The 26,724-nt window shown below is 43.4% G+C and overlaps 1 protein-coding gene across 1 annotated transcript in view; it reads right to left on the bottom strand.

Moving 5' to 3' along the window:
* The window catches only part of CAPN9 (calpain 9), a 1,247,204-nt gene that overhangs the window by 712,814 nt on the left and 507,666 nt on the right, over nucleotides 1-26,724 (bottom strand). Inside the window, exon 8 of the mRNA XM_077486535.1 lies at nucleotides 21,614-21,691. Within this exon, the coding sequence (XP_077342661.1) occupies nucleotides 21,614-21,691 (78 nt within the window). The remainder of the gene's footprint in view (nucleotides 1-21,613; nucleotides 21,692-26,724) is intronic.

The following is a 26,724-nucleotide window of genomic DNA, read 5'->3' as shown; positions in this document are numbered from 1 at the left end:
CTGCACCATATAAATCAGATGCTAGCGATGGTTGCTGGAACGAATCATACCTTGGGGCTGCGGATTAAAAAATTGTCTGAACGCATTGGTCAGAAGGCCACCTTCTCTACCGCTCCTTCTGTGACTGACCGAAGCCTCAGCAACACGTTGTCCAGGACGAGGAATTTGTAACCTCCCAATCTCTGGGAACGCATTGCACAGACCTTTCTGCAAGGCCTCCTGAAGATGTTTCATCCTCTGCTCCCTCTGCGATGGCAAGATAAGGTCCGCAACCTTACCCTTGTAACGTGGATCAAGGAGGGTTGCCAGCCAGTAATTATCCCTCTCCTTAATCCGACAAATACAAGGATCCTTCCGCAGGCTTTGCAGGATCAGGGAGGCCATGCAGCGTAGGTTAGCTGAGGCATTCGGTCCGGAGTCCTCTGGGTCACTAAGGATGACATGGTCCGCAGCCACCTCCTCCCAGCCACGTACAAGTCCACGGGTTTCTTGGGACTGTAAATGATCCCTAAAAGACTGCTGCTGATGCTGAGTGCCAGGCTGCACCTCCATGCTGACACAATCCTCCTACTCCTCTTCCTGTGCGATCGGCGGGGCAGCAGGAACACTGTCTGGATAAAAGGGAGCCTTGAGAGGTAAGGAAGTCCTCCTCTTCCTGTCTCTGTTCTGCCTCAAGTGCCCTGTCCATTATTCCACGCAGCATGTGCTCCAACAGGTGGACAAGAGGGACAGTGTCACTGATGCATGCACTGTCACTGCCCACCATGTTCGTGGCCTCCTCAAATAGTGACAGGACAGTGCATGCATCCCTGATCATTGCCCACTGGCATGGGGGAAAAAAAAACATGCTCCCCTGACCCTGTCCTGTTGCCATAGTCACACATGTACTCATGCTGCAGCATGGCTAACATTGAGTTCCACCTGGTGGGCATGTCACAGATTAGGCGGTTCTTGGGTAGGTTAAATTCCTTTTGGAGGCCAGCCAGCCGAGCACTGGCATTATATGACTGGCGGAAATGCACACAGACTGTTCTGGCCTGCCTCAAGACATCCTGTAAGCCCAGGTTCCTGCCCAAGAACTGCTGCACCACCAAGTTGAGCCAAACAGGGCACATGGGACAGTTGTCCCTGTCGGAGGGCAGAGAGGAGGTTGGTGCATTGTCACAAACTACCATTCCTGGCTTAAGCTGGCGTGGTGTCAACCACCTCTCAGCCTGCCCCTGCAGAGATGACAGAATCTCTGCCCCAGTGTGGCTGCTGACCCCCAAGCACACCAACGCAAGCACCGCATGGCATCTTTTTGCCTGCGTACTTACGTAGCCCCTTGAAGGCCTACGGAGTACCGCTGGTTGCGAGGACAAAGCACAGGAAGAGGTCATGGAGGAAGAAGAGGAGGGTTTGGAGGAGAGAGGTGTGTCAGAATCACCAGTAGCAGCATTTTGGAGACGTGGTCGTGGAACAACCTCCAACATGACTGCACCTTGTCCTGCATCCTTCCCAGCTGCCAGCAGAGTCACCCAATGTGTCGTGAAAGATAGGCAACGTCCCTGTCCATGCCTGCTGGGCCATGAGTCAGTGGTAAAATTGCACCTTATCGTTGACTCCCCTGTCCAGCGAGGCCAAGACATTGCCTTCTACATGCTGGTAGAAAGCCGGAATCGCCTTCTGTGTAAAAAAGTGGCGTTTGGGAATGTGCCACTGAGGAACCGCACATTCCACAAACTCACGGAAGGGGGCAGAATCTACCAACTGAAAAGGCAGCAGTTGAAGTGCTAGCAATTTAGCCAAGCTAGCATTGAACTGCTGGGCATGTGGATGGCTGGGAGTGAACTTCTTTTGGCGGTGCAGCAGCTGGGGTAGGGAAATTTGCCTGGTACAATCAGGCGTTGGTGTACCACTAGCAGATTGCTTGCAATTACTTGGCTGTGACACACCTAATTCTACACCTTCATTCCTCTCAGTGCAGGTTTTAGAGAGGACTGAAGGTATAGTGGGGTTGGAGATCCCAGCTGATGAGGAGCAAGGCGAGGTCCACTTTGTTCTTTGGTGTGGGTCTTTTAGGTACGCTTGCCAACGAACTGCATGGCAGGTCGACATATGTCTGGTCAAGCATGTGGTGCCCAAGCGGCTGATGTTTTGGCCACGTGAGATACGCTTGAGACCTATGTTGCAAATAGCAGCTATGTGATCTGATGCACTCGTCTCAAAAAAGGCCCACACCAAAGAACTTTTGGAATAATGTGCAGAGGCAGCGGTGTGATGCAGTGTGCTGCCCTTAAGCTGGCCCCTGGCAGGCATCCTGTCTCATTGGAGATGTGCCTCCTCCTCCTCCTCTCTCCTATCGGGCACCCACATGGGGTCAGTGGCCTCATCATCCCCTCCCTATCACTGGAGCAAACCTGGCAGTATGCTGCAGCTGGAACATGACTGCCATATTGCTGTCCTTCTTGGGCACCCCCTCTCTCTAGGCTCACGTTACTGCCTTCCTCTAGCTGGGTATCATCATGAGAGCCTTCAAAATGCTGGGCATTCTCCTGGAGCATGTACCCAACACTGTGCTCAAACAGGTCGAGGGACTCCTCAGGAGGACATGGTGGGGCTAGGGAAGGAGTGACTGATGCCATTGAGCCAAGGGAAGAGGCCGAGTTGGCAGCTGCTTTGCCAGTTTCCTGAGCCTGGGTGAGAGAGGATGAGGAGGATGAGGACGGCTTGATTATCCACTCTATCAAGTCTTCGGCTTGTTGTGGCTAAACACTGCCAGCTGCCGAAAAAAAGGACAAGCGTGTCCCAGGGCCACGTGCTGATGAGGATGCACTGTGTCCATGACCAGCACTGTTGCCTCTAGACCCAGAGCCTGCTTTCCCTCTTTTATTGGTTTGTGACTGTCTGCCTCTCCTTGTTGGCCTTCCAGACATACTAATGGCCTGGAGGGAGATGTAGCTGCAAAAAGCTGGGACATATATAATGATACTGCAGCTAGCAAATCAACTGCCTGCCTGTAGTATTATTAGTATGAGAACATCAGCAATTGGGGTGGCTTCATGTGCACACTGTGCAGAGTACACAGTACACCAACTGTAATTACTGCAGCTGCCTGTAGTATAGGATCGGAAGAACACCAGCAATGGGTAGCTTTAAGTGCACACTGTGCAAAGGACACGGCGCTGTGATTGGCCAAGCATGCGGGTTATAGTGCATGCTTGGCCAATCATCAGCCAGCAATGCACTGCGATTCCGCAGTGATTTATGGGCTGTGACGCGCCAAATTCGAGTGGCCCATAACATTCACAATTCGCAAAACAACTGATATTCGAGATGAACATGGGTTCGTCTCGAACATGAATCTCATCCCTGTGGTGGAGGTTCCACTACATTGTGCACTAGCTTATCCCTTAAATTTGGTGCCCTTTTGTACACTACCCTGGGTTTATCAGATAAACAACCCGTGAGGTGCACATCTTGTTGCAGGACATTCCAGTACTTCTGTATGATTTTTTTCTACCTCTTTGTTTTGTAAGTTAATATCCAGAACAATACATGTACCCTTATCCATATCCGTATCACTATTTGTGGTGTTAGTTTTTAGTAGATCATCCTGATCTATATTCCTAATTTTACTTCTCTCTACTTCCAGGAAAGCATCTGGGTGCCCTTTGTCCTTGAACATTATGCTTAGCATTTTGGATTGAAGTTAAAAAATCAGCATCCTGCGTACAACGTTTTCTCATTCTCATAAATTGTCCCCTAGAAACATTATTGATCCAAGATGTATGATGGCAGCTTGTGGTAGGAATATAGGAGTTACGGTCTGTCACTTTGAAAAAAGGATTTCGTTTCTATGCCCCATAGTGTATTGCGGATCTCTAAATCTAGAAAATGTATCATGTCATTGCTAACATTCCAAGTTAGGAAAATATTCTGGTCGTTGTCATTCATGGAATGAAGCCGATTTTCCAAGGATTCCATATCACCATTCCATATAATCAATAAGTCATCATTAAAACACCTGTAGAGCATAATTCTTGGGTCCTTATTATATAGGACTCCTTCAGCCTCCCATCTTGCCATATATAGGTTCGCAACACTCGGGGCGAACTTAGCGCCCATAGCAATACCCTTATTCTGTAGATAGAAGGTATTTTCATATATTTTTCACACGGTCAGACTTTCAGACGGAAAATGTGCGATCGGATCATGTTGTCGGAAAATCCGATCGTGTGTGTGGTCCATCTGCCTTTTTTCTGGCGGAATTTCCGACACACAAAGTTTGAGAGCTGGATCCAATTGTGTAAATTCCGATCGTGTGTAGACAAGTCCGACGCACAAAGTGCCACGCATGCTCAGAATAAATTACAAGACGGAAGCGATCGGTCTGGTAAAACTTGCGTTCATAATGGATATATAGCACATTTGTCACGCTGCAATGTTAAAAATTATTTTCTTTATAATGCTAGAAGAATTAAGTTGTTTTGCTGCTCATATTCACACAGACTTCTCACAAACTTCTTTCTTTATTATTTTTCATGATTTAATGAATATAATATTTTTCTTTGTCAGATCTCCCAAATAATTATTTAAGTTTTATGTTTTTAATATTTTTAAGTATTTTGTGTTTTTTTTTTTATTCAAGATCTCCATTTTTTTGTTATCTCCGTAATTTTTTTGTGGGTTTTGTGTGTCAAGTTTTCACAACACCATTATTATCTTGTATTTTGAAACCTCAAGGAGGTTGGTTGCTGTCCTTTGTTAATTTCACATTGTATTTAGGAAATGTACCTGCCTACTCACAAATAAACTGGGCTTTTTGAAGTAAAACACATAGGCAAGCATTTCCAAAAAATAAATGCACCTTTATTAGGGGGTCATAAGAAAATAAAGCGGAAAGCAACGCTGGAGAAACTGCTGAAATTGGCAAAGCCTTTGAACTCCAGGGCACACATCAACTATTTAAAGGCAAAATTGGTGGCCTAAGGAGTCCATATATAAGGGAGTACTGTCTAGTCCAGAAGTCCAAGAGATCAGGAACAGCAACAGATGACATCTACATTCGTAGGCTATGGTCATGTAAGAGCCTGCATCTTTTGTCAGACCAAACTGAACCCAGGCCATCATACTCTTGTCTTCCTTAGACACTTCCTTCCACGCTTCCTTCCAGGCTGTGGCTCTGCTGTTGTAGTTGTGGCAGGAGGTGCCACTTGCCACAGCCTCCTCCCGGCTGAGGTCTTCCTGTGTATGAAAATGGGACATAGATATAGTTTTTTGTACATCAATCACACAATTTTGAGCTCATGACTGTTGCAAATTGAATGTTAATAAATAGAACAGACTATCATTCTGAGTCCAGCATGTTTCATTCTTGTCACAATCATTTTTGGTCACTACTGTCTATTGATATGTAAACCACTTTGTTAATCAGAACTTACTGATTAATAATAACATCTAGTTAACATCATTACATTTACGACAGTAAATATGTTGAACAATGCTCTACCTTACTCAAGCTGGGCTTCTCCACATGTTGCTGCCTGGAAGGCCCAGGTTGGACATTGGAAGCCTCAGCTGGGGGGAGGAAGCCTTGAAGGAAGAGTGGAGTGCTGGCCTGGTTTCCTCTGGTCTGCCCCAAAATGCAGCCTGTCATAGTACCACAGCCTGAATACATAAATGTCATCTTCAGCTCCTGATCTCAGGGAATTCTCGACCTTCTTGCGCTCCCTCAGATATGTACTCCTCATGATACCAATTTTGGCCTTCAAATAGGTGATGTCTGCCATGAGGATCATCCGCTTCACAAATGCAAGCAGTTTCTCCAGCCTGCCTCTTTCTTAGGTTCTTATAAAAGGGGCAGTTCACCTGCCACAGGCAGGGCAGCTCCCTGAACATATCAATGAAGATGGGGATAAATTCCCTGTCTTTGAATGGATCCATATTCTCTGCAAGACACAACAAAAGACAAACCCTAATGTCAGGCTAAACTCTTCTAATCTTGTCCCAATATAAGCCTCAATCTAGAAGCAGTATAGGCCAGTGATGTACCAAGTTAAAATTGTACCTTCGTTAGAATGATTGGCGCTTCCGCTACTCCTTCCTATGCTCACAGATTGTACGACGCACACGCGTGTTACGTTTTATATACACTACGCATGCGTGAAACTCCGCCCGCCTCTGGCATTCTTTTTAGTCGATTCCCCACCCCTTGTCTTTCGGCAAAGTGGGGAGTGCACATGGCGGAGACACAGCAGGTGCATACTAATTACAGCAACGAAAAGGACGAGGAAAGCCGGAGCCAGAAACGTCCCAATCCCAGAGGAGAAGATTTAAGGCCTCAAATATATCCTTTGTAGAGATGTTGGAGATGGTGAACATATTGAAAAGAAACGACTATGATGGGAAGTATAGACCTTACCCAAACCTAAATATCAGAAAGGCCAAGATCATGATTTATGTTGTGAAGAGGAACTGAGGAAACGCTGGTCAGACCTTAAACTGAGGGAGCACGATCAGTGCAGAAAGATCAAGCGAGTTCTTCAAAAAAGTAAGTAGTTGTGTGTTCATATTATTATTATTCCTTGCATATAGGGTTGAGCGAACCCGAACTGTAAAGTTCGGGTTTATACCGGACTTTTGGGTTTTTGGGTCCAGACCCGAACCTGAACAATTTACTGTATGTTTGGGTTCGGGGTTCGGTAACGTAATGGTGCTTTTTTAACAGCTGCAGGGCAGCCAATTAACATTCATTTAACTCGTGTGCCCTTAGAAGCCATCACAGCCATGCCTATTAATGGCATGGCTGTGATTAACCAGTGCAGCATGTGACCCAGCCTCTATATAAAAGCTAGAGGCACATAGCACAGCACGTCACTCTGCTTTAGATAGTGTAGGGAAAGGTTGGTGCTGCTGCTTTGAGGGAGAGAATTAGATTGGAGTCCTGCTTCAGAAATCAAATTACTCAGCGATCTACCTTGATTTTCTTGTGTGGGTGCAGTGCACAATCTTTTTACCCTGCCCTGAGCTTAGTGCCAGAGAAAATATAAATCGTGTAGGGAAAGGTTGCTGCTGCTGTTTTGAGGGAGAGAATTAGATAGGAGTCCTGCTTCAGAAATCAAATTACAAATCTGTACGTGTGGGATACACCGTTTAGATACTGTTGCTCTATTGTGCTATTCTAAAAACACCCATTTAAGGCAAAAACAGATATTTTGCAGTGTTGCCTGCATATTTGTATGTGTGAGATACACACTTTAGATACTGTTCTTCTATTCTGCTATCCCCAAAAAATGAATTTAGGGCAAAAAAAAAAAATTCTTGGTGCGTTTTCTGCATATCTGTACATGTGAGATACACACAGTTTAGATACTGTTGCTCTATTTAGGGCAAAAATATATATTTTGCAATGTTTCCTGCATATCTGTACATGTGAGATATACACTTTAGATACTGTTTTATTCTGCTATTCCAAAAAAAGGGCCAAATTATTTTTTTGTGTGCATTTTCTGCATATTTGTACGTGCGAGATACACCGTTTAGATACTGTTGCTCTATTCAGCTATTCTAAAAACACCCATTTAGGGCAACAAAAATATATATTTCACAGTGTTTCCTGCATATCTGTACGTGTGAGATATACACTTTAGATACTGTTTTATTTTGCTATTCCAAAAAAAATAATTTAGGGCAAAATTATTTTTTTAGAATAGAATTTTCTTCATATCTGTACGTGTGAGATACACCCTTTAGATACTGTTCTATTCTGCTATTCAAAAAACACCAATTTAGGGCAAGATCCTAAATTTGAGAAATATGAGAACGTCAAATAAGTAACGTGGCCCCTTATGCTGGTGGAGCTCCTGTTGCAGGGAGAGGACGTGGTCGATCTGTGCCAGCTATACGCACAAGTGAAACACCTTCCTCAGGTGCGAGTAGGCGACAGAGCCTGCAGCAGTATTTGGTCTATGTAATGCGGCTCTACGAATGTTGAGGCCAGGACAAGTACAGGCGATAGTAGATTGGGTTGCTGACAGTGCCTCCACCCAGTCTACTGCTGAAAGATCAGAGTTAGCACCTGCAACCGATGTCCATCAGTCTTTCACCTCACCCCCTTGCAAATCAGCCAAGCAGTCTGAGCTCCAAGTCATGCAGCAGTCTCTTCTGCTTTTTGATTACTCAGTTAGCAGGGTTTCCCAGGGCCATACACCTAGACCTGCCCCAGAAGTGGAAGAGATTGAATGCACCGATGCCCAACCACTTATGTTTGAAGATGAGTACATGGGAGGACCATCGCAGCACGTCTCGGATAATGATGAAACACAGGTGCCAACTGCTGCTGCTTTTGCAATTGTGCGGACCGACAAGGAGGCCAGGGGTGAAGACTGGGTGGAAGATGATGTGGAGGACGACGAGGTCCTTGACCCCACATGGAATCAATGTCATGCAGGTGACCTGTGTAGTTCGGAGAAAGAGGCGTGGGTCACACAGAGCCACCAGCACAGCAGAAAAAGGAGCAGGGTGCAAAAGCGGAGCATCCGTCCTCTAGACAGTACACCTGCTACTGCCCAATGCAGCAAGGGACCGAGCACACCAAAGCCAGGTCCAAGGAGTTCCCTAGCGTGGCAGTTCTTCAGACAATGTGCTGATGACAAGACACGAGTGGTTTGCACGCTGTGCAATCAGAGCCTGAAGTGAGGCATAAACTTTCTCAACCTGAGCACAACCTGCATGACCAGGCATCTAAATGCAAAGCACGAGCTGCAGTGGAGTAGACACCTCAAAAACCAAGAAAGGTCTCTGGCTCCTCCTGCTTCCTCTTCTGCTGCAGTTTCTGCCTCTTAATCCACCTCTGTAGTGACAGTGGCACCTGCCAACCCGCAAATAGAGAATCTGCCAGCAACACTACCACCTGGGTCACCAACCATCTCCACAATGTCCCATGGAAGCATTCAGCTCTCTATCTCCCAGACACTGGAGTGGAAGAGGAAGTATCCCCCTACCCACCCGCGATCCCTGGCCCTAAATGTCAGCATTTCAAAATTCCTGGCCTTTGAAAAACGTTCATTCCGTCTGGTGGAGACGCAGAGTTTTAAAAGCCTGATGGCATTGGCTGTCCTACAGTATGTCATGCCCAGCCTCAACTACTTTTCCAGGCAAGCCATCCCTTCCCTGCACAACCAAGTGGGGGACAAAAATAGGTGTGCACTGCGCAACGCCCTCTGTGGCAAGGTCCACCTAACTATGGAAACATGGACCAGTAAGCATGATCAGGAACATTAAATCTGCACACTGGGTAAATGGAGGCTGGATCTGAGGTGGATAGCAGTTTGGTGCATGTCCTTCCACCACTGAGGCTTGCAGTGCGCTTCAGTTTGCCTCTTGTTGCTAACTCCTCCTACTCCGCTTCCTCATCCTCTACCGCCTCCTCATCCGGTCAGCATAACACCTTCACCACCAACTTAAGCACAGCCAGGGGTAAACGACAGCAGGCAGTTTTAAAACATTCCTGTCTGGGGGAAAAAACCCCACACCGCACAGGAGTTGTGGAGGGACATGGAACAGCAGACCGATGAGTGGTTGGTGGCAGTGAGCCTCAAGCCCGGCCTGGTGGTGTGCGATAATGGGCGAAATCTCGTAGCAGCTCTGGGCCTATCCAGTTTGACGCACATCTCTTGCTTGGCGCATGTGCTGAACTTGGTGGTCCAGAGGTTACTTAAAAAATACCCCCATATGCCAGAGCTGCTGCAGAAAGTGTGGGCCGTCTGTGCGCACTTTCGGCGTTCTCACCCTGCTGCTGCTCGCCTGTCAGCGCTGCAGCATAATTTCAGCCTTCCCGCTCACCGCCTCATATGTGACGTGCCCACAAGGTTGAACTCCACCTTGCACATGCTGGCCAGACTGTGCGAGCAGCAGCAGGCGATAGTGGAGTTTCAGCTGCAGCACACACGTGTGAGTCGCTCTGAGGAACAGCACCACTTCACCACCAATAGCTGGGCCTCTATGGGAGACCTGTGTGCCTTGTTGCGCTGTTTTGAGTACTCCACCAACATGGCCAGTGCCGCTGACACTATTCTCATCATTACTATCCCAGTTCTATGTCTCCTTGAAAAAACGCTTCGGGCGATGATGGAAGAGGATGTGGCACAGGAGGAGGTGGAGGAAGAGGGATAATTTCAAAGGCTTTCAGGGCAGTCATTCACAAGTGGGTTTCTGCACCAACAAACGCCAGGTACACAATTGTCCAGCAAGGGCACAGTTCTGGAGGATGACGAGGTGGAGGATGAGGAGATGGAGGAGGAGGAACCATGTTCACAGCAGGGTGGCACCCAGACCAGCTCATGGCCATCACTGGTGTGTGGCTGGGGGGATACAGAGGACACAGATGATACACCTCCCACAGAGGACAGCTTTTCGTTGCCTCTGGGCAGCCTGGCACACATGAGCGATTACATGCTGCAGTGTCTCTGCAACGACCGCCAAGTTGCCCACGTTCTAACTGGTGCTGATTACTGGGTGGCCACGCTTCTGGATCCCTGTTACAAGGACAACGTACCATCCTTAATTCCCTCACTGGAGCGTGATCATAAGATGCGCGAGTACAAGCGCACACTGGTAGATGTGCTCCTGGTGGCATTCCCACCTGACAGCGGGGGCACAGTGGATGCACAAGGAGAAGGCAGAGGAGGAGGAAGAGGTTGCCAATGCAGCCGGGGCACCGCCAGCACCTCAGAAGGCAGGGTTAGCATAGCTGAAATGTGGAAAAGCTTTGTCAGCACGCCACAAGAACCAGCACCACCAGCTGATATGGAACATGTTAGCAGGAGGCAGCATTTCACCAACATGGTGGAACAGTATATGTGCACACGCCTACACATACTGAATGATGGGTCTGTCCCCTTCAACTTCTGGGTCTCCAAATTGGGCACATGGCCTGAGCTTGCCCATGCCTTGGAGGTGCTGCCTGCCCTGCAGCCAGAGTATTATCTGAAAGTGTATTTAGCACAGCAGGGGGCATTATCACAGACAAGCGCAGCCACCTGTCCAGAGCCAATGTGGACAAGCTCACGTTCATTAAAATGAACCAGGCATGGATCCCACAGGACTTGTCCGTACCTTGTGCAGAATAGACATGCATACCGGCCTTACCCAGCCATTGTTGTATTTTTGATCTGTCTCACTCTTTTGGGGTCTACCCTAATTAAAAAAAAAAAAATTAAAAACAAAAACCAGTGTTGGCTACCTCGTCCTCCTCTACCACCACTTACACCTACACTGCCACATTCACCGCCATCTCAACCTCCTACTCCATATGGACCTCGTCCTCCTAGGTCAAGATTATTATTTTTTATTTTTTCATTTCAAAGTATTTTATTTTGTATCACATCAAGAATAATACATTTGAAAGTGGCATTCAGAATATCGATTCAGTCAAAACATAGAAAGGTTACAGGCAGCGCAACAAGATGAATCAAGTGTAACACGTCAGAGAGATAAAATGTAAAATCATTTTAGACAGACATGGTAGTGTTAGAGTGAAGGGTTGGTATTCCTGTTAATGGTTGGATGTGTACATCCTTCCTGGGCACCCCCAATGGGAGCTAGCTGTACCGGAGAGGAGGAACTTAACCACCGACCCCTAGGAGTGAATGTAAGGAGAGGGACAGAAATGACCATGTGTCTTTTTCCCTAGGATAGGAATCCGTGACTAGGCATCAGTGTTTGTCATCTGCAAACAGGCCACATTTGTGAACCTGAGAGCCACATTGAACTCTTTGTATGTTGGAGTCCCGGCAAATGGAGATGGCGAGTGTCTTAATTGCTATTCCAAAGATTAGCGGAGATAAAGGACAGCCTTGTCTGGTACCTTTGGCTATATGTATTGGTTTGGAGTAGTGGCCTTGAAGCCTAATATAGGCTTTAGGATTTGAATAAAGAGCTTGAATCAGGCCCATAAACTTGTCGCCAAAGCCCCAATGTTCAAGAATTGTAAAGATGTATGGCCAGGAGACCGAATCAAAGGCCTTTTGACGGTCCGGTGATAAAAGCATGCCTGATTGTTTTTGACCTCCTGGCCAGTTTGTCTGGAGGATGGAGACTATGTCTATGGCTCTTCTGATCTGATCAGGGCCCTGTCTGCCTGGGATGAACCCCCTTATGAACATATTGTTTAATGAAGGAAGCTAGACGATTTGCAAGGAGTTTGGTAAGGATTTTTAAGTCGCTATTGTTGAGGCAGATGGGTCTATACTTTACTGACTTTACTGACTTCTTCCGGGTTTTTATCCGGTTTCGGTATTACTGCAATATAGGCTGTGTTTAGGCGAGGATCAAGTGGGGTTCCCCGTGTTTTTACGTTAAAAAATTGTGTCAAATGTGGAGTCAGGGTGGTGGTAAATGTCTTGTAATAGGGGTTAGGGAGACCATCGGGGCCTGGAGCAGAATCTGATTTGAGCTTCTTAATGACTTCCTGTTCTTCTGAGAAGGGGGCCTGCAGCATATTTTTTTTATTTTTATGTATGTTATGTTATTTTAAGTTTTTTCCCTATCCATGTTTGTTTGCAGAGCACTTGTCATGCTCTTAACAACATTTTGCTGCCATTTGCAGCCTTCTAGCCCTTTTCATTACTTTTTTAGAGCCATTTAGTCCTCAAAAGTTCGGGTCCCCATTGCCTTAAATGGGGTTTGGGTTCAGGGACAAGTTCGGGTCCCGAACATCCAGGTGTCCGCTCAACCCTACTTGCATACTGCGCCAGGTGCTTTTGTTTAGTGTTTTACAGTTTAAAATGGCCACTTTCATGTTCATGGGTTCAATTGGTCATAGTAAACATTGTTTGTTCACCCACTAAAATACAATGTTTTGGGAAATTGCAGTTAACTACATTTATTCAGGCCTATTTGTAGTCAAAGAAGTTTGTTGTCTAGAGGGGTTTGTAACTAGAATGAAATGCAAACTTTATTCAGTGTAAAGAAGAGGACACTCAGCAGCTGTTTACACATCTGGACTCAGGAGCACTAGTGTGGGACACCAGAACAGTAGGGTGCTCCAGTGGATACTATAGCAGTGTCTCCATCTGTGAAACAACACAAAACAGGTAAGTATTCCTGCTTTAAAAAGTGTAAAAAATAATGTTTTCAGCTTTGAACTCTGCCAAAAAACACAATTGTACAACACTTCCAAGAAATGTTTCATATTCCTATTTCTGCCTTCAAATATTGGTGTGCTAAGTATCCCTTTTTTACATTCTCATAGGGGAGAGAAGACTCAGGATGTCTGAGGACAACAGGGACCCCACACCTCCCAAAGAAGGGGAAATCCCAGAAGCAGAGGAGGAGGAGGAAGGAGAGATTGTTGAAATTGGCGAAATTGGCAAAAACAACAGGTGAGTGTCTGAGACCACAGCTTCAGGTAATAGATGTATGCCTGCATTTTTATAATACATGGTGTTTTTTGTTTATTTTTAGGTGATGTGGATGTTGTGGAAGAAGAATGTCATTTTACCAGTGAAAGTGTCCTGATCCTCATCGGGGATATAATGGGGAGCAATCACGATTTAGAAAATTTCAAGAAAAACATAAATTATGTTCAACAGAAAATGAAGAACATCATTGATGTTTTAGGGAGAATCTGAAACACACAAAACTAGCTAGCATCGATTTGTGATTTCACAAGCCAGGTAAAATGTTGTCAAAAGCCAAATTTGGAAGATGCACACAGTGTGTCAACATGTGCTATCACCGGGGGGGATCAATGTACACGTTTTGTGGGTGCAACCCCTTCTTCGCCGCTAGTGGCTGAGATGAAGTGTTTGCACCCCCAAAACACATACATTGATCCCCCATGATGGGAGATAGCACATGTTGAAATTAGGCATGGGATCAGGAGGAAATAGACCAGTTTTAATCACAATGTGTGTGCATCTTCCAAATTTGGCTTTTACAGGGGTGAACATCACCCCATCTGCTGAAGAGCACAGTTTGGATATACTCATGTCTGATATTGTCTTCACTTTTCAAAGTTGAATTTTGTAAGTTCCTGAGTTGTGTATGTTATGCTTTGAAACATGCCTGTTTTATAAACAAAAGTTATATTAATGTTACCAAAAATATTATATACACCAAATATGTTGGTTTGTTGAAAAACCCTTTTATAATCGCACATGTGAATGTGCTTTGAGTAAAAAGTTTTATCAACAATGTGTGGCTTTTTCTTTCATTGCTCAAAAGCAGTTTTTTGTAGTAAAGTTGGTGTTTTCTGTGACAATGGGGGTTATTTACTAAAGGCAAATCCACTTTGCACTACAAGTGCAGTTTCAAGTGCACTTTTGCAGTGCACTTGTAGTGCATAGTGGATTTGCCTTTGGTAAATGACAACCACAGTGCTTTTTAATTTGCCCCATCATGCCATTTTCATGACTCCATACATTTCTGTCATGGTGCTGAAAATTAGGAATATTTTTGTCAGTAACGTACTACATACATTAACAACAAAAACAAGGTGTGTGTGTAGCAGACCCACAACATAATAATATTATCTGAAGAAGAGGCTGTCACCTCATGTCTCAAAGAAATTTGATTTGTACTGTTGAAGAAAAAGGCCCAACAAAATTCAAAATAAAAACCTAGGAGACAGCTAAAACAAACCCAAGCAGTAAATGAAAACAAATAATTTTGCAGTTTCAAATATAAATATATTAAACAAAAGTCTCTCAGACATTGTCTGGAATATCAATGGCCCCCTACCTGCAAAGTACTCAGTGTATCTGTTTCTGACCTCGTGAGTGCTTTGGGGGGGCTTGGTGAGGTTTTATGAGAAAATTGTGCAAAATGCAGCAGGAAAGCACTATATGATTCAGTTTATATTGCGCCATGTGGATTGGTGTCAAAAATAGGCAGAACCGGCTGCCAATTATTCTGAAAGTGTTCTCCACCATTCTTCTGGCTCTGGCCAGCTGGTAATTAAAAACCCTCTGGTTCAGGGTGAGGGTCCTGATAGGGAATGGCGACATAAGATGGTCCCCCAGCGCAAACGCTTTATTCGCGACCAAGACGAAGGAGAGTCCTTCCACATTCTCCACATCTAGCCATTTTTCCCCACGTCCACAAAGAGGAACTTGTAGGTAGCTGACACCACCACCAACATCACTATACTATTATACCCCTTGTAGTTATAATAGTAGGACCCCGACTTGGGGGTGGGACAATGTGGACGTGTTTTCCATCAATTGCACCTCCACAACTGGGAAAGTCCCAATGGGTGGAAAAGTGGGAGGCCACAGTCTGCCATTCCTGTGGCGTTGAAGGAAACTGTGGAGTCAAACAAGAAAAAAAAAATTGTCATTTTGCACATCAAAATTGCAAGCAGATTAGACACAAACATTTTTGGCCAACATAACACATAAGAATAACATTTTTTTGAAATGAGTATTTAAAGACAAAAGTATTAGGTCCACTTAATAGGCTATAGGTGTATATGGGCCCATGAGAGCATGTTGGGGAGGTTAGTGAAGGCAAATATGCATGAAGGATCTGCATGCATTCAAAAAAGGAACTTTAAAAGCTTCCCGCATGCATAGGGACAAAGGAGCACAGCATATTACAGCATATTCCAATCATGGCAAGTAGGGAACAATGAAAGAAATACAAGACATTAGCAAACATTAAATACATATAATGTGATGTTAAAGGAGAAAACTTACCTTAATATAGTCCTTCTGCAGGACCTGAATTATGGCAGAACAGGTCTCTGGAATAATGATCCTTAGAGCCTGAGGGGAGATGCCTGTGGAGAATTTGAGGTCCTGCAGGCTTCTCCCAGTCGCCAAGTACCGCAACATGGCGACTAGTCTCTGCTCCGGAGTGATGGCTTGCCGTATGCAGGTATCCTGCCTGCTGATATAAGGGGCAGCAAAGCCAACTGACAGTGAAAACTGGGGTCCGTCATCCTGAGATAATTCCTGAAATCATCAGGATTATTCTCCGGGATCTCACGAAGCAAAGGCATGTGCGAGAATTGGTCACGCTGGAGCAATTAATTCTTGCTCCATGAACTCCTTTTCACCCTGTTCATGGACTGGGCTTGTGTCAAAGCTAAAAGCCCAACACCAAGCCCATGCACAGCACGAACTCGACGAGTGCGTACATGCAACATGGCTTCAAAAGTGGTCGGCTGGTCAGAACGGACTAACATAAAGCACTGAAAAACAGCAAGGCCTGAAAGAACGAACTGAAAATCAGCAATGCGCAGACAAGAACGCACTGAATATCAAATACAGTACTATAAATAGCACACACTGACAAACAAATGCAAACTCACAACATGCACTGAAAAGCAGATACAGACCCACAAGCACAAACTGAAGAGCAGTAACGATCTGAAGCACAAGTCTGAAAAGCGCAAATCATCTCTAACCAAACTTCTAACACGCGATAAACACAAGATCAGCAGAAGGAGCCCAAAGGGTGCCGCACATGGTGCTGAACTTTCCTTTTATAGTCCCGTTGTACGTCACCCCGTTCTTGACGATCGGAAATTCCGACAACTTTGTGCGACCATGTGTATGCAAGACAAGTTTGAGCCAACAAAAAAAAAATGATGGATTTTGTTGTTGGAATGTCCGACCGTGTGTATGGGGTATTAGGGTGTCGCTATGGGTGCTAAGTTCGTCCCGAGAGTTGCAAACCTATATATGGCAAGATGGGAGGCTTAAGGAGTCCTATATAATAAGGACCCAAGAATTATGCTCTACAGGCATTTTACTGATGACTTATTGATTATATGGAATGGTGATATTGAATCCTTGGAAAATCAGCTTCATTTCATGAATGACAATGACCAGAATATTTGCCTAACTTGGAATGTGAGCAATGACATGATACATTTTCTAGATTTAGAGATCCGCAATACACCATGGGGCATCGAAACGAAATCCTTTTTTCAAAGTGACAGACCGTAACTCCTATATTCCTACCACAAGCTGCCATCATACATCTTGGATCAATAATGTTTCTAGGGGACAATTTATGAGAATGAGAAAACGTGGTACGCAGGATGCTGATTTTTTAACTTCAATCCAAAATGCTAAGCATAATGTTCAAGGACAAAGGGCACCCAGATGCTTTCCTGGAAGTAGAGAGAAGTAAAATTAGGAATATAGATCAGGAGGATCTACTAAAAACTAACACCACAAATAGTGATACGGATATGGATAAGGGTACATGTATTGTTCTGGATTTTAACTTAAAAAACAAAGAGGTAGAAAAAAAAAAAAAATCAAACAGAAGTACTGGAATGTCCTGAAAGAAGATGTGCACCTCACGGGTTGTTTATCTGATAAACCCAGGATAGTGTACAAAAGGGCACCGAATTTAAGGGATAGGCTAGTGCATAATGTAGTGGAACCTCCACCATCCAAGCCCAAAATGTTCTGGGACATAAAAGGCTTTCATGGCTGTGGGCGATGTGTAAGAGTCCAATAATATAAGAAAAATCTAAAATAAAAACCAAAAATACCAAGTTGTACCGGCGCTCAACCTCCCCCTTGCTGTGCTTGAGGGTCAACTGCAATCCCAGTCTTAGCCCCCCCCCCCCCCAGAAAAAACAGGGTAAGTGGATGACGACGCTCAAATGCGAAATGCGTAGGAGTTGTGGGAGACATACGGTCCTTGAATACAAGCCAGGAACAGGTCGGCCCAGTGGAGGGAGATTAAAACCACCTGCGGAACATCAGTGGCTTGCCCGATTTTAGAACGGTTTTCTCATTGCTGGAAAGGCTTGGTGTCGGCCAATAGACACATTGAAATGTGAGTGCAATACGTTTTTTATTGATTTTTCCATTAAACTTAAAACGATTTTACACTATATTCGTTCCATTTAATTTTGTATGAATATATGGACGTTGAGGAATTGCTAACGGGAGGAATGGTGGATTGGTTATCCGTTGAATGAACCGAAGGCTTACTGATTGGGGACATCTGGTGAGTGGCCATTCTGCTTGGTGACGGTGGCACAGTTTTGGTTATTTTAGTTGACACAAGTGGACTTTTGATTAGAAGATGATCGGTGATTAAGACGGCACAGTTGGAGCAATCGAATTAAAATATCGCACAATAAGGACGCTATATTTTTTGCAATTATAAATGAATGTCTTGTGTATATATTTTGGATAATATGGGGGCACAGTGATTATTTAGTGAATATAAGTATTATTAAGCATATTCTATTGAGAAGGGGGTAGTATAAATAGTGAGTGGGAGACGCAATCCCCTAAAGATATACAATATAAGAAAAATGAAGTCCTTTGTCAACCCCCAATCTAACCAGGAACACACCATTAAGGATTTAATTTCATGCAACACGGTGGGTGTGGTGTATGCAGTAAAAAGTCCATGCAACCTAGCATGTTCTGGAACATAACTAAGGGTTTTTATAAGCATTTCCCTTCTATTCATTTTAGAGATGCCCACAATAAGAGTGCTGCAGGAATGCAATTTTGGGGTATAGAGGCCCCCCAAACGCCACTGGAGAGGTTCAAACTTTGTAAGGGAAATAAGTAAGCATGAATCGTGGTGGATGCACCTGTTGGACTCATTGGCACTTTGTGGGTTAAATAATTTGATCTTAAATGTTTTTTAAGTAATTATTAGTTCATGGGTGGTATTTTTATGTATTTTCTTTGAATTATACGGGCCATATGCACTGACTTTATTTAATATTTTTTTATTTTTGTTGTAGAGCGTATTTGTGCATATATATATATTATATTATTATATATGTGCCTATGTGGAGTTATTCTATGTACCTATTGATATCAGGGCTTTTTGTGTTGTATCTACCTCTTTTACTTTTTATATTATATATTTTATTATAATATTTTATATATTTTATGCATTTATTTATTTTCTGCCGTTCGCATTGATTTATTTATGAAGGTTAATATTCTCAGTATAACTGCCTATTATGATGTCTTGCATTTTAACCATTGTTTTTTAACATTTTTTTTTTTATGTTTTTATTGTGATCACATATTCTTTTTGTAGATTGTTTATTTGCTTGATTCAGTATACAATTTTATTTATGTATTTTATTAAGGGTGATGCACCTATCCCCCTAGTGCCATCCTGTTTATTATTATTAAATTATCTACCAATCTTGCGGAAAGCTATTGTGGACCTATTTGGTCACCATAGCTCTTAGGCAAAATGGAGGCGATGGGAATGTATTAGGGATGCCATGCTGCCAGCTTTGGCATCCAGCCAGTGTTTCCCTTTTGTATATACTATTTGAGGTCTATTGACTAACACTAGAGTGTCTGTGGTCTACACCAAAATGGCCACTGACACTATATAGTATTGAGATATGTGTCGTCCAAACAATTCCCCCTGAAGTAGATATAAATTCCCTGTACCGAATACGCATTGGGGAGGGGACAGGACGGCATGAGGAGGAAGTATTTCACTGAGGAGCCCTGGATGCAGTTTTTCCCTTCTGAGCCCAGAGGAGGTTCTAATGCGTGTTTAGACTTGGCTTAATCGCTAAGTCACATTCTCTAAGGTGAGCATTCACTACCTAGGGGATCACTGGAGGGAGGACACCTTGGCACATTTGAGCACCTAACAAGCTGTTTTGTGATTCCATGGACTACCTTGCGTAATGATTAGAAACATAGCAAGACACTTTGTTTGCACATGAGCACTTTACTACTTTATTACTCATCATTTTTTTTTTCTTTCTTCGCATATATTTATGGACTTCTGCAAACTTTATAAATTTTACAAATCTATATGTTTTTTCACATGAGCACTATATACTTACTGTGCATTTAAGTTTCCACTCCCTTATATTTTATTTATTTATTATTTATTGGCACTTTACCATTGGTCAATATTTGTGTATTTCTATGTTATATATACATTTGGTATCCAATTATTGGGTGTATAGTGCATATTATATAGCAAAGCACTTTTCAGTTCATTTATTTTACAATTTGTTCTGATTTTAGCTGCTATTTCTTATATTGATCCTATTACCATTTACATTTTTTTATATTTTTTATGAGATCACATTTACAGCGTGGCGAAGTATTTACCCATACATTAAGAAAAGCTTAACCTAAATGGCTTATTTGATGGCTTAATTAGTTAAATGACTAATTGTGATCCCACCTGGGGGGGGGGGGGGGGTTGGCTTTTTATATCTGTCTACAGTAGTTGGTTATGTCAGACTAACTATGAGTAAGACCTTGATAGGCTGAAATGAGCCTATGTTTGCAATTTTATTCATTCTCACTTGATTGCCGACTTTATCTACATGGAGGGACTCTTGTGCTGCGGGTGGAGACATTAAGTCAGGCACAGTTAGTCGAAACAAAGAGCTCTTGCCAGCCCTGATTGTATGATTGGGTTGCAGTGCCATTATCTTGCATGTGTGTTTAGAAATTATACTGCAGTATAAATAAAGAGACTTTATTTATACTTAAACCCCCTGCTGAATTGATTGGATCTGAGCCCCGTATAGGAGGACTGGCTCTATCCCGTTATTGGTGGCTCTGCATATTTACTAGACATGTGCATTCATTTTTGTTCAAATGCATTTTCGTCCGAATTTCGGGTATTTTCTTTATCATTTTAACAAACTATAACGAATGTGCAGAATCCGAAAACCGAAAGATCTAACATAAACAAATGCTTTATTTTTGTTTTCGTTGTGACAACAATTCGATATAGATAGGAGATTCGACATGATGTTGACAATAGCAATCTGTGTCCATCAAACCTGTGGTCGAATGTGCCTAACCTTAGCTCTATTAGTCCGAGATTATTCTACATAGAGAGAAAAGATTTGACATGAAGATTCGACGAAGCACTCGCCGCAAGTGGACATTTATGGTAAAATGCTCCGCCCATAGGCTATAGAAGAATTTTAATGTTGGTTGACTAGTAATAATAATTAATAAATATGATTATTACTAGTGTCATACAACATTAGAATTCTACTATAGCTCGTAGGAGGAACATTCGACCGGAAATGTACGATTGCGGCGTCGTACAGTTTAGCTGCTCCTTCAAATCTTCTTAGAACATTCGACAGACACCATAAGCCTTCAATGACAGATTTGACCTTAATTATTTCGGATTTTCGGACAAATGCATTTTTTAACAAAACAAAATAAATAAAAATGAATTTCGGGAGTAACTAAATAAATTAATTTTTCGGACAAAAAATAAATTCCAAAACAAAATATTTCAATGTGCACGTGTCTAATATTTACTGTCTGAAGTTGAAGGCCGATTTAAAGATTCTAAAAAAAAAATCTGCTTAAGGCTTGTAAAATACTTCTCTAAATATTTTCCAAAGATTAAACCATGTGTTTAGGGCCTTCTGTTATGCTAATTAATAGTAATAAAGAGTCACATTTTAAAAGAGCATTTTGCAATTAGAAAATGGAAAAAAAAACAGCATTTTATAATCACAAAATGAAAACGATGGGCAAAATCACATTGCCCGACTGACATTACTATGCCCACATTTACTAGTTTTTGATATCTAGTAATATGTCCATGTGATATATAGAAGTTACTTTAAAAATATGATATTGCAATTACAGTAATTGAAATTATAAAATGACCATACCAAAATTCACCATCGTCAAGTGATGTTTGACACAGGCGTTTTCTCTCTGCTGGATCAATGGAACTCCATTCTGGAGAACTAGAAGATAATTGTACAAAGAAATCAGCATCAGTTGACTTTTTACAGATTGTTCACTTTTTTGTTTGTACAAAGTATACACTTTGGGTAAACCCAGAATCTTAGGCTTGGTTCACACAGGGGCAACATGACTTTTGGAGGCAACTTGGACGGGACTTGGACGGGACTTGGACGGGACTTGGACACAACTTACAACACTACTTTAAGTCGCCCCAGGCCAGGCGACTTGCCGTGGCCAATCAGAGAATGAGCTCTCAGGGGGGGAACTCCTTTTGAGAGCTGATAATTCTCTGAGAGTTGCCTCCGTATAGACGGAGATCCGACTTGGAGGCGACCTCCATTGAAATCAATGGGTACCAGTCGCCTACAAGTCGGATTGAAGTAGTACAGGAACCTTTTCTGAAGTCGGAGCGACTTCAGTAGTGTTCATTAAGACATCTCTCATTCACTTACATTGATTTCTACATGTTGTGCGACCTGAGGTGACTTGGGGCGACTTGAAGTCGGATCTGAGTCGCCCTTGTGTGAACCGGCACTTAGATTTATTTTTTATATCAAATACCAACAAAGTAACAAAATTACTAGAGTAATAGATTGAATTTGATAACGTGTTGCAGATTTAAAAAATGTCTATGTTGATCATGGAAACTAAAGCATTTAGGTAACATGACTCTCAAACTTGGACTGAAATTAGAGCAGGTTTTTTTCCAACCAGGGTGCCAAGGTATCCTGGGGTGCCTTCAGGTCTCCTCAGGAATGCCTTGGCAAAATGCCAAAAATGTGCCCAAAAATTGGTTACAAAGCCACAGGTTTTCATTTTGTACCAATACAACCTTCTAGCTGCCTGAATCCTAACAATCAATGATGCCAAAAATAGATAAGGAGGATGTCAAGCTCCTTGTTTGTCCCTCTCTCTGCCCTGCCCCTCTTCATCAGCACTGGGGTCACATTAGCTGAATGAGGGAGAGTAACTGGCAGAGAAGAGAAACATAGGAATTATTAGTCAATACCAGCGTGCAAAGGTGTGTTTGCTAATTCACGTTTAGCATTCTATGTGTGTGGATGTTGCTGCTATATGCAAAACTATTAGTTTCATTTTTACATTTTAGAAGAGGGTGCCTCAAGATTGTGTAAAATTTCAAAAGGTGCCTTGACTGAAAAAAGGTTGACAAACACTGGGCTAGATGAGAAACACTGGACTAGGCTATACTTCAGTTCATAATTTTTTTCACAGATCTTTCTCAGGGCTCACTTACGTTGGCTTTTGCTTGTGTTGCAAATGTGTAATGCAAAATACAACAACAGTAGTAGTTTGAAGCAAATTCTTTAGTAAATCAAAGGCAAATCAAGTAAACTTGGTAACACAAGAAAGCATACAACTTTGGATTTGCTTCTCATTCTATTATCCATGTACATAAGCATGAAGTAAACATGGTGAACACACTTTTTTTAACCATTCAATTTGGTATAGTGTGGCATAGGTTTTACAGAAGTAATAATTTGGTGCACTGTATGTAGGTGCAAACACTTCCATCACTTAAAATTGTTTTGGCATGTAAAAATGTTCATGAGTATTTACAGCACTACTGTTACCCTATGACAGCTGTAGCAATAATCCCATGTAAAATCTGGCAGGCTGGTTGTACCCAAGTTGATCGATCAATCAACTTGGGTACATTCAGCCCGCTCATACATGGTTTGTCTATGGCTGGCCTAATAACGCAGATAGACACATCCCCCTGCTGTACTATTGTATTCTAAAAGGCACCAGAATTCCTGAATGTGCTGTTTGAAATTTGTTGGTCAAACAGCACCTGCATCTAATTAGATGCAAGCACTCTTCAGAAAATTGAGCAGTGTATGGCCAGCTTTTGTTATCTCTGAAAACCACAGGATCACACCCCTCTATTTTACAAAGAACAGGAGAGAAGTGAGGTTCTGGAGCAATATCTTGTTCCTGTTTTACAGATACAGAAGCGAGCATTGCAATTCTTGGATGGAAGTGTGTTACTGACAGAATCACCAGGTAAAACAGAGCCCAAATAAGAATTCGTTTTCGTCCAAAAAATTCATTTATTTAGTTACTCCCCAAATTAGTTTTTATTTATTTCGTTTTTCGTTCAAAAATTGCATTCGTCCGAAAATCCACATGAATTACGGTCGAATCTGTCTTTGAAGGCTTATGGTGTCTGGCGAATGTATAAAGAAGATTCGACGGAGCTAGTATATAGCATACTTCGTGTGAACTTTAGAACCCTATTAAAGTCTATGGGACTCCAACGTTCAAAATCTAAAGTGCTAATTTTAAAGACTAATTTGCAAGTTACTGTGCTAAAAAGTGTTTGGGGACCCGAGTCCTGCCCCAGGGGACATGGATCAATGCAAAAAAAAGTTTTAAAAACTGCCGTTTTTTCGGGAGCAGTGATTTTAATAATGATTAAAGTGAACCAATAAAAGTGTAATATTCCTTTAAATTTCGTAGGGGGGGTGTCTATAGTATGCCTGTGAAGGGGCGCATGTGTCTGGTGCTTAGAACTGTCCCTGCACGAAGTGTCATTTATGCAGGAAAAAAAGTCCTTTAAAATCACTCGCAGCTATTATGAATTGTCGGCTCAGTAATACAGAGAACACTCATTGAAAGTCATTGATAAATAAAATAAAAAATAAATAAATAAAAAGCGTGGGGGTCCCCCAAATTCAATTACCAGGCCCTTCAGGTCTGGTATGGATATTGAGGGGAACCCTGCCTCAAATTTAAGAAAAAATTTGACGTGGGGTTCCCCCTAAATATCCATAACCAGACCCTTCAGGTCTGGTATGGATATTAAGGGGAACCCCGCGTCAAATTGAAAAAAAAATTGACGTGGGGGTCCCCCTAAAAATCCATACCAGACCCTTTATCCCAGCACACAACCTGGCAGGCCGCAGGAAAAGAGGGGGGGGACGAGAGAGCGGCCCCCCTCCCTCCTGAACTGTACCAGGCCACATGCCCTCAACATTGGGAGGATGCTTTGGGGGTCTGTGACCCCTCAAAGCACCTTGTCCCCATGTTGATGAGGACAAGGGCCTCATCCCCACAACCCTGGCCGGTGGTTCTGGGGGTCTGCGGGCGGGGGGCTTATCAGAATCTGGAAGCCCCCTTTAACAAGGGGACCCCCAGATCCCGCCCCCCCTGTTTGAAATGGTAAGGGGGTACAAAAGTACCCCTACCATTTCACAAAGAAAGTGTAAAAAATAGTTAAATAAGACAAACACACTTTTGAAAAATTCCTTTATTAAAAAAAAAAAAAAATAAAAAAAAAATAAAGATTCCAGCAGTGGTAATCCACTCTTGCTATCCAGCGATGGACGATCATCTCTCCAGCGATGGCTGATCTGAATCAACGCAGCGAACCCATCCTTCTTCTGTCTCCACGGAGGAGACACTGCAGGGATTCCGGCGGCCTGACGTTTCTTATATACGGAGGGCGGGGCCACCCGTCACCTGGCCCCGCCCCCTCTGACGCAAGGGGAAACCCAGGGTTCCCCGTGACGTATGGGTGACCCCGCCCCCCTCTGATGTAACGGAAACCTGCCTGTGTTACATCAGAGGGGGGCGGGGTCACTCATACGTCACAGGGAACCCCGGGTTTCCCCTTGCGTCAGAGGGGGTGGGGTCAGGTGACGGGTGGCCCCGCCCTCCGTATATAAGAAACGTCAGGCCGCCGGAATCCCTGCTTGTCTCCTCCATGGAGACAGAAGAAGGATGGATTTGCTGCGCTGATTCAGATGAGCCATTGCTGGAGAGATGATCGTCCGTCGCTGGATAGCAAGAGTGGATTACCACCGCTGGAATCTTTTTTTTATTTTATTTTTAATAAAGGAATTTTTCAAAAGTGTGTTTGTCTTATTTAACTATTTTTTACACTTTCTTTGTGAAATGGTAGGGGTACTTTTGTACCCCCTTACCATTTCAAACAGGGGGGGGGCGGGATCTGGGGGTCCCCTTGTTAAAGGGGGCTTCCAGATTCTGATAAGCCCCCACCCACAGACCCCCACAACCACCGGCCAGGGTTGTGGGGATGAGGCCCTTGTCCTCATCAACATGGGGACAAGGTGCTTTGAGGGGTCACAGACCCCCAAAGCATCCTCCCAATGTTGAGGGCATGTGGCCTGGTATGGTTCAGGAGGGAGGGGGGGGCGTTCTCTCGTCCCCCCCTCTTTTCCTGCGGCCTGCCAGGTTGCGTGCTCGGATAAAGGGTCTGGTATGGATTTTTAGGGGGACCCCCACGTAAAAAAAAATGTAAATTTGACGTGGGGTTCCCCTTAATATCCATACCCAGACCTGAAGGGTCTGGTTATGGATATTTAGGGGGAACCCCACGTCAAATTTTTTCTTAAATTTGAGGCAGGGTTCCCCTTAATATCCATACCAGACCTGAAGGGCCTGGTGATTGAATTTGGGGGACCCCCACGCTTTTTTATTTATTTATTTATTTTAATCAATGACTTTCAATGAGTGTTCTCTGTATTACTGAGCCGACAATTCATAATAGCTGCGAGTGATTTTAAAGGACTTTTTTTGCTGCATAAATGACACTTTGTGCAGGGACAGTTCTAAGCACCAGACACATGCGCCCCTTCACAGGCATACTATAGACACCCCCCCCCCCCCCTACGAAATTTAAAGGAATATTACACTTTTATTGTTTCATTTTAATCATTATTAAAATCACTGCTCCCGAAAAAAATGCCGTTTTAAAAACTTTTTTTTGCATTGATACATGTCCCCTGGGGCAGGACCCGGGTCCCCAAACACTTTTTAGGACAGTAACTTGCAGAATCTTTTCTCTCTGTCAAATCTTTTTTCTCTGTCAAATATTTTCTCTATATAATCTTGGACTAATAGAGGTAAGGTTAGGCACATTCGACCACAGGTTCTATAGACACAGATTGTTATTGTCAGAGTCACATCGAATCTCCTATTCTATATCGAACTGTTGTAACAATGAAAACTAAAATAAAGCATTTATTTATGTCGGATCTTTCGTTTT

This window comes from Lithobates pipiens, unplaced genomic scaffold (assembly GCF_037356315.1).
Source record: "Lithobates pipiens isolate NorthernLeopardFrog02 unplaced genomic scaffold, aLitPip1_a1.2 Scaffold_18, whole genome shotgun sequence".
Classification (NCBI taxonomy): Eukaryota; Metazoa; Chordata; class Amphibia; order Anura; family Ranidae; genus Lithobates; species Lithobates pipiens.
This window is presented reverse-complemented; position numbering and strand designations above follow the sequence as displayed.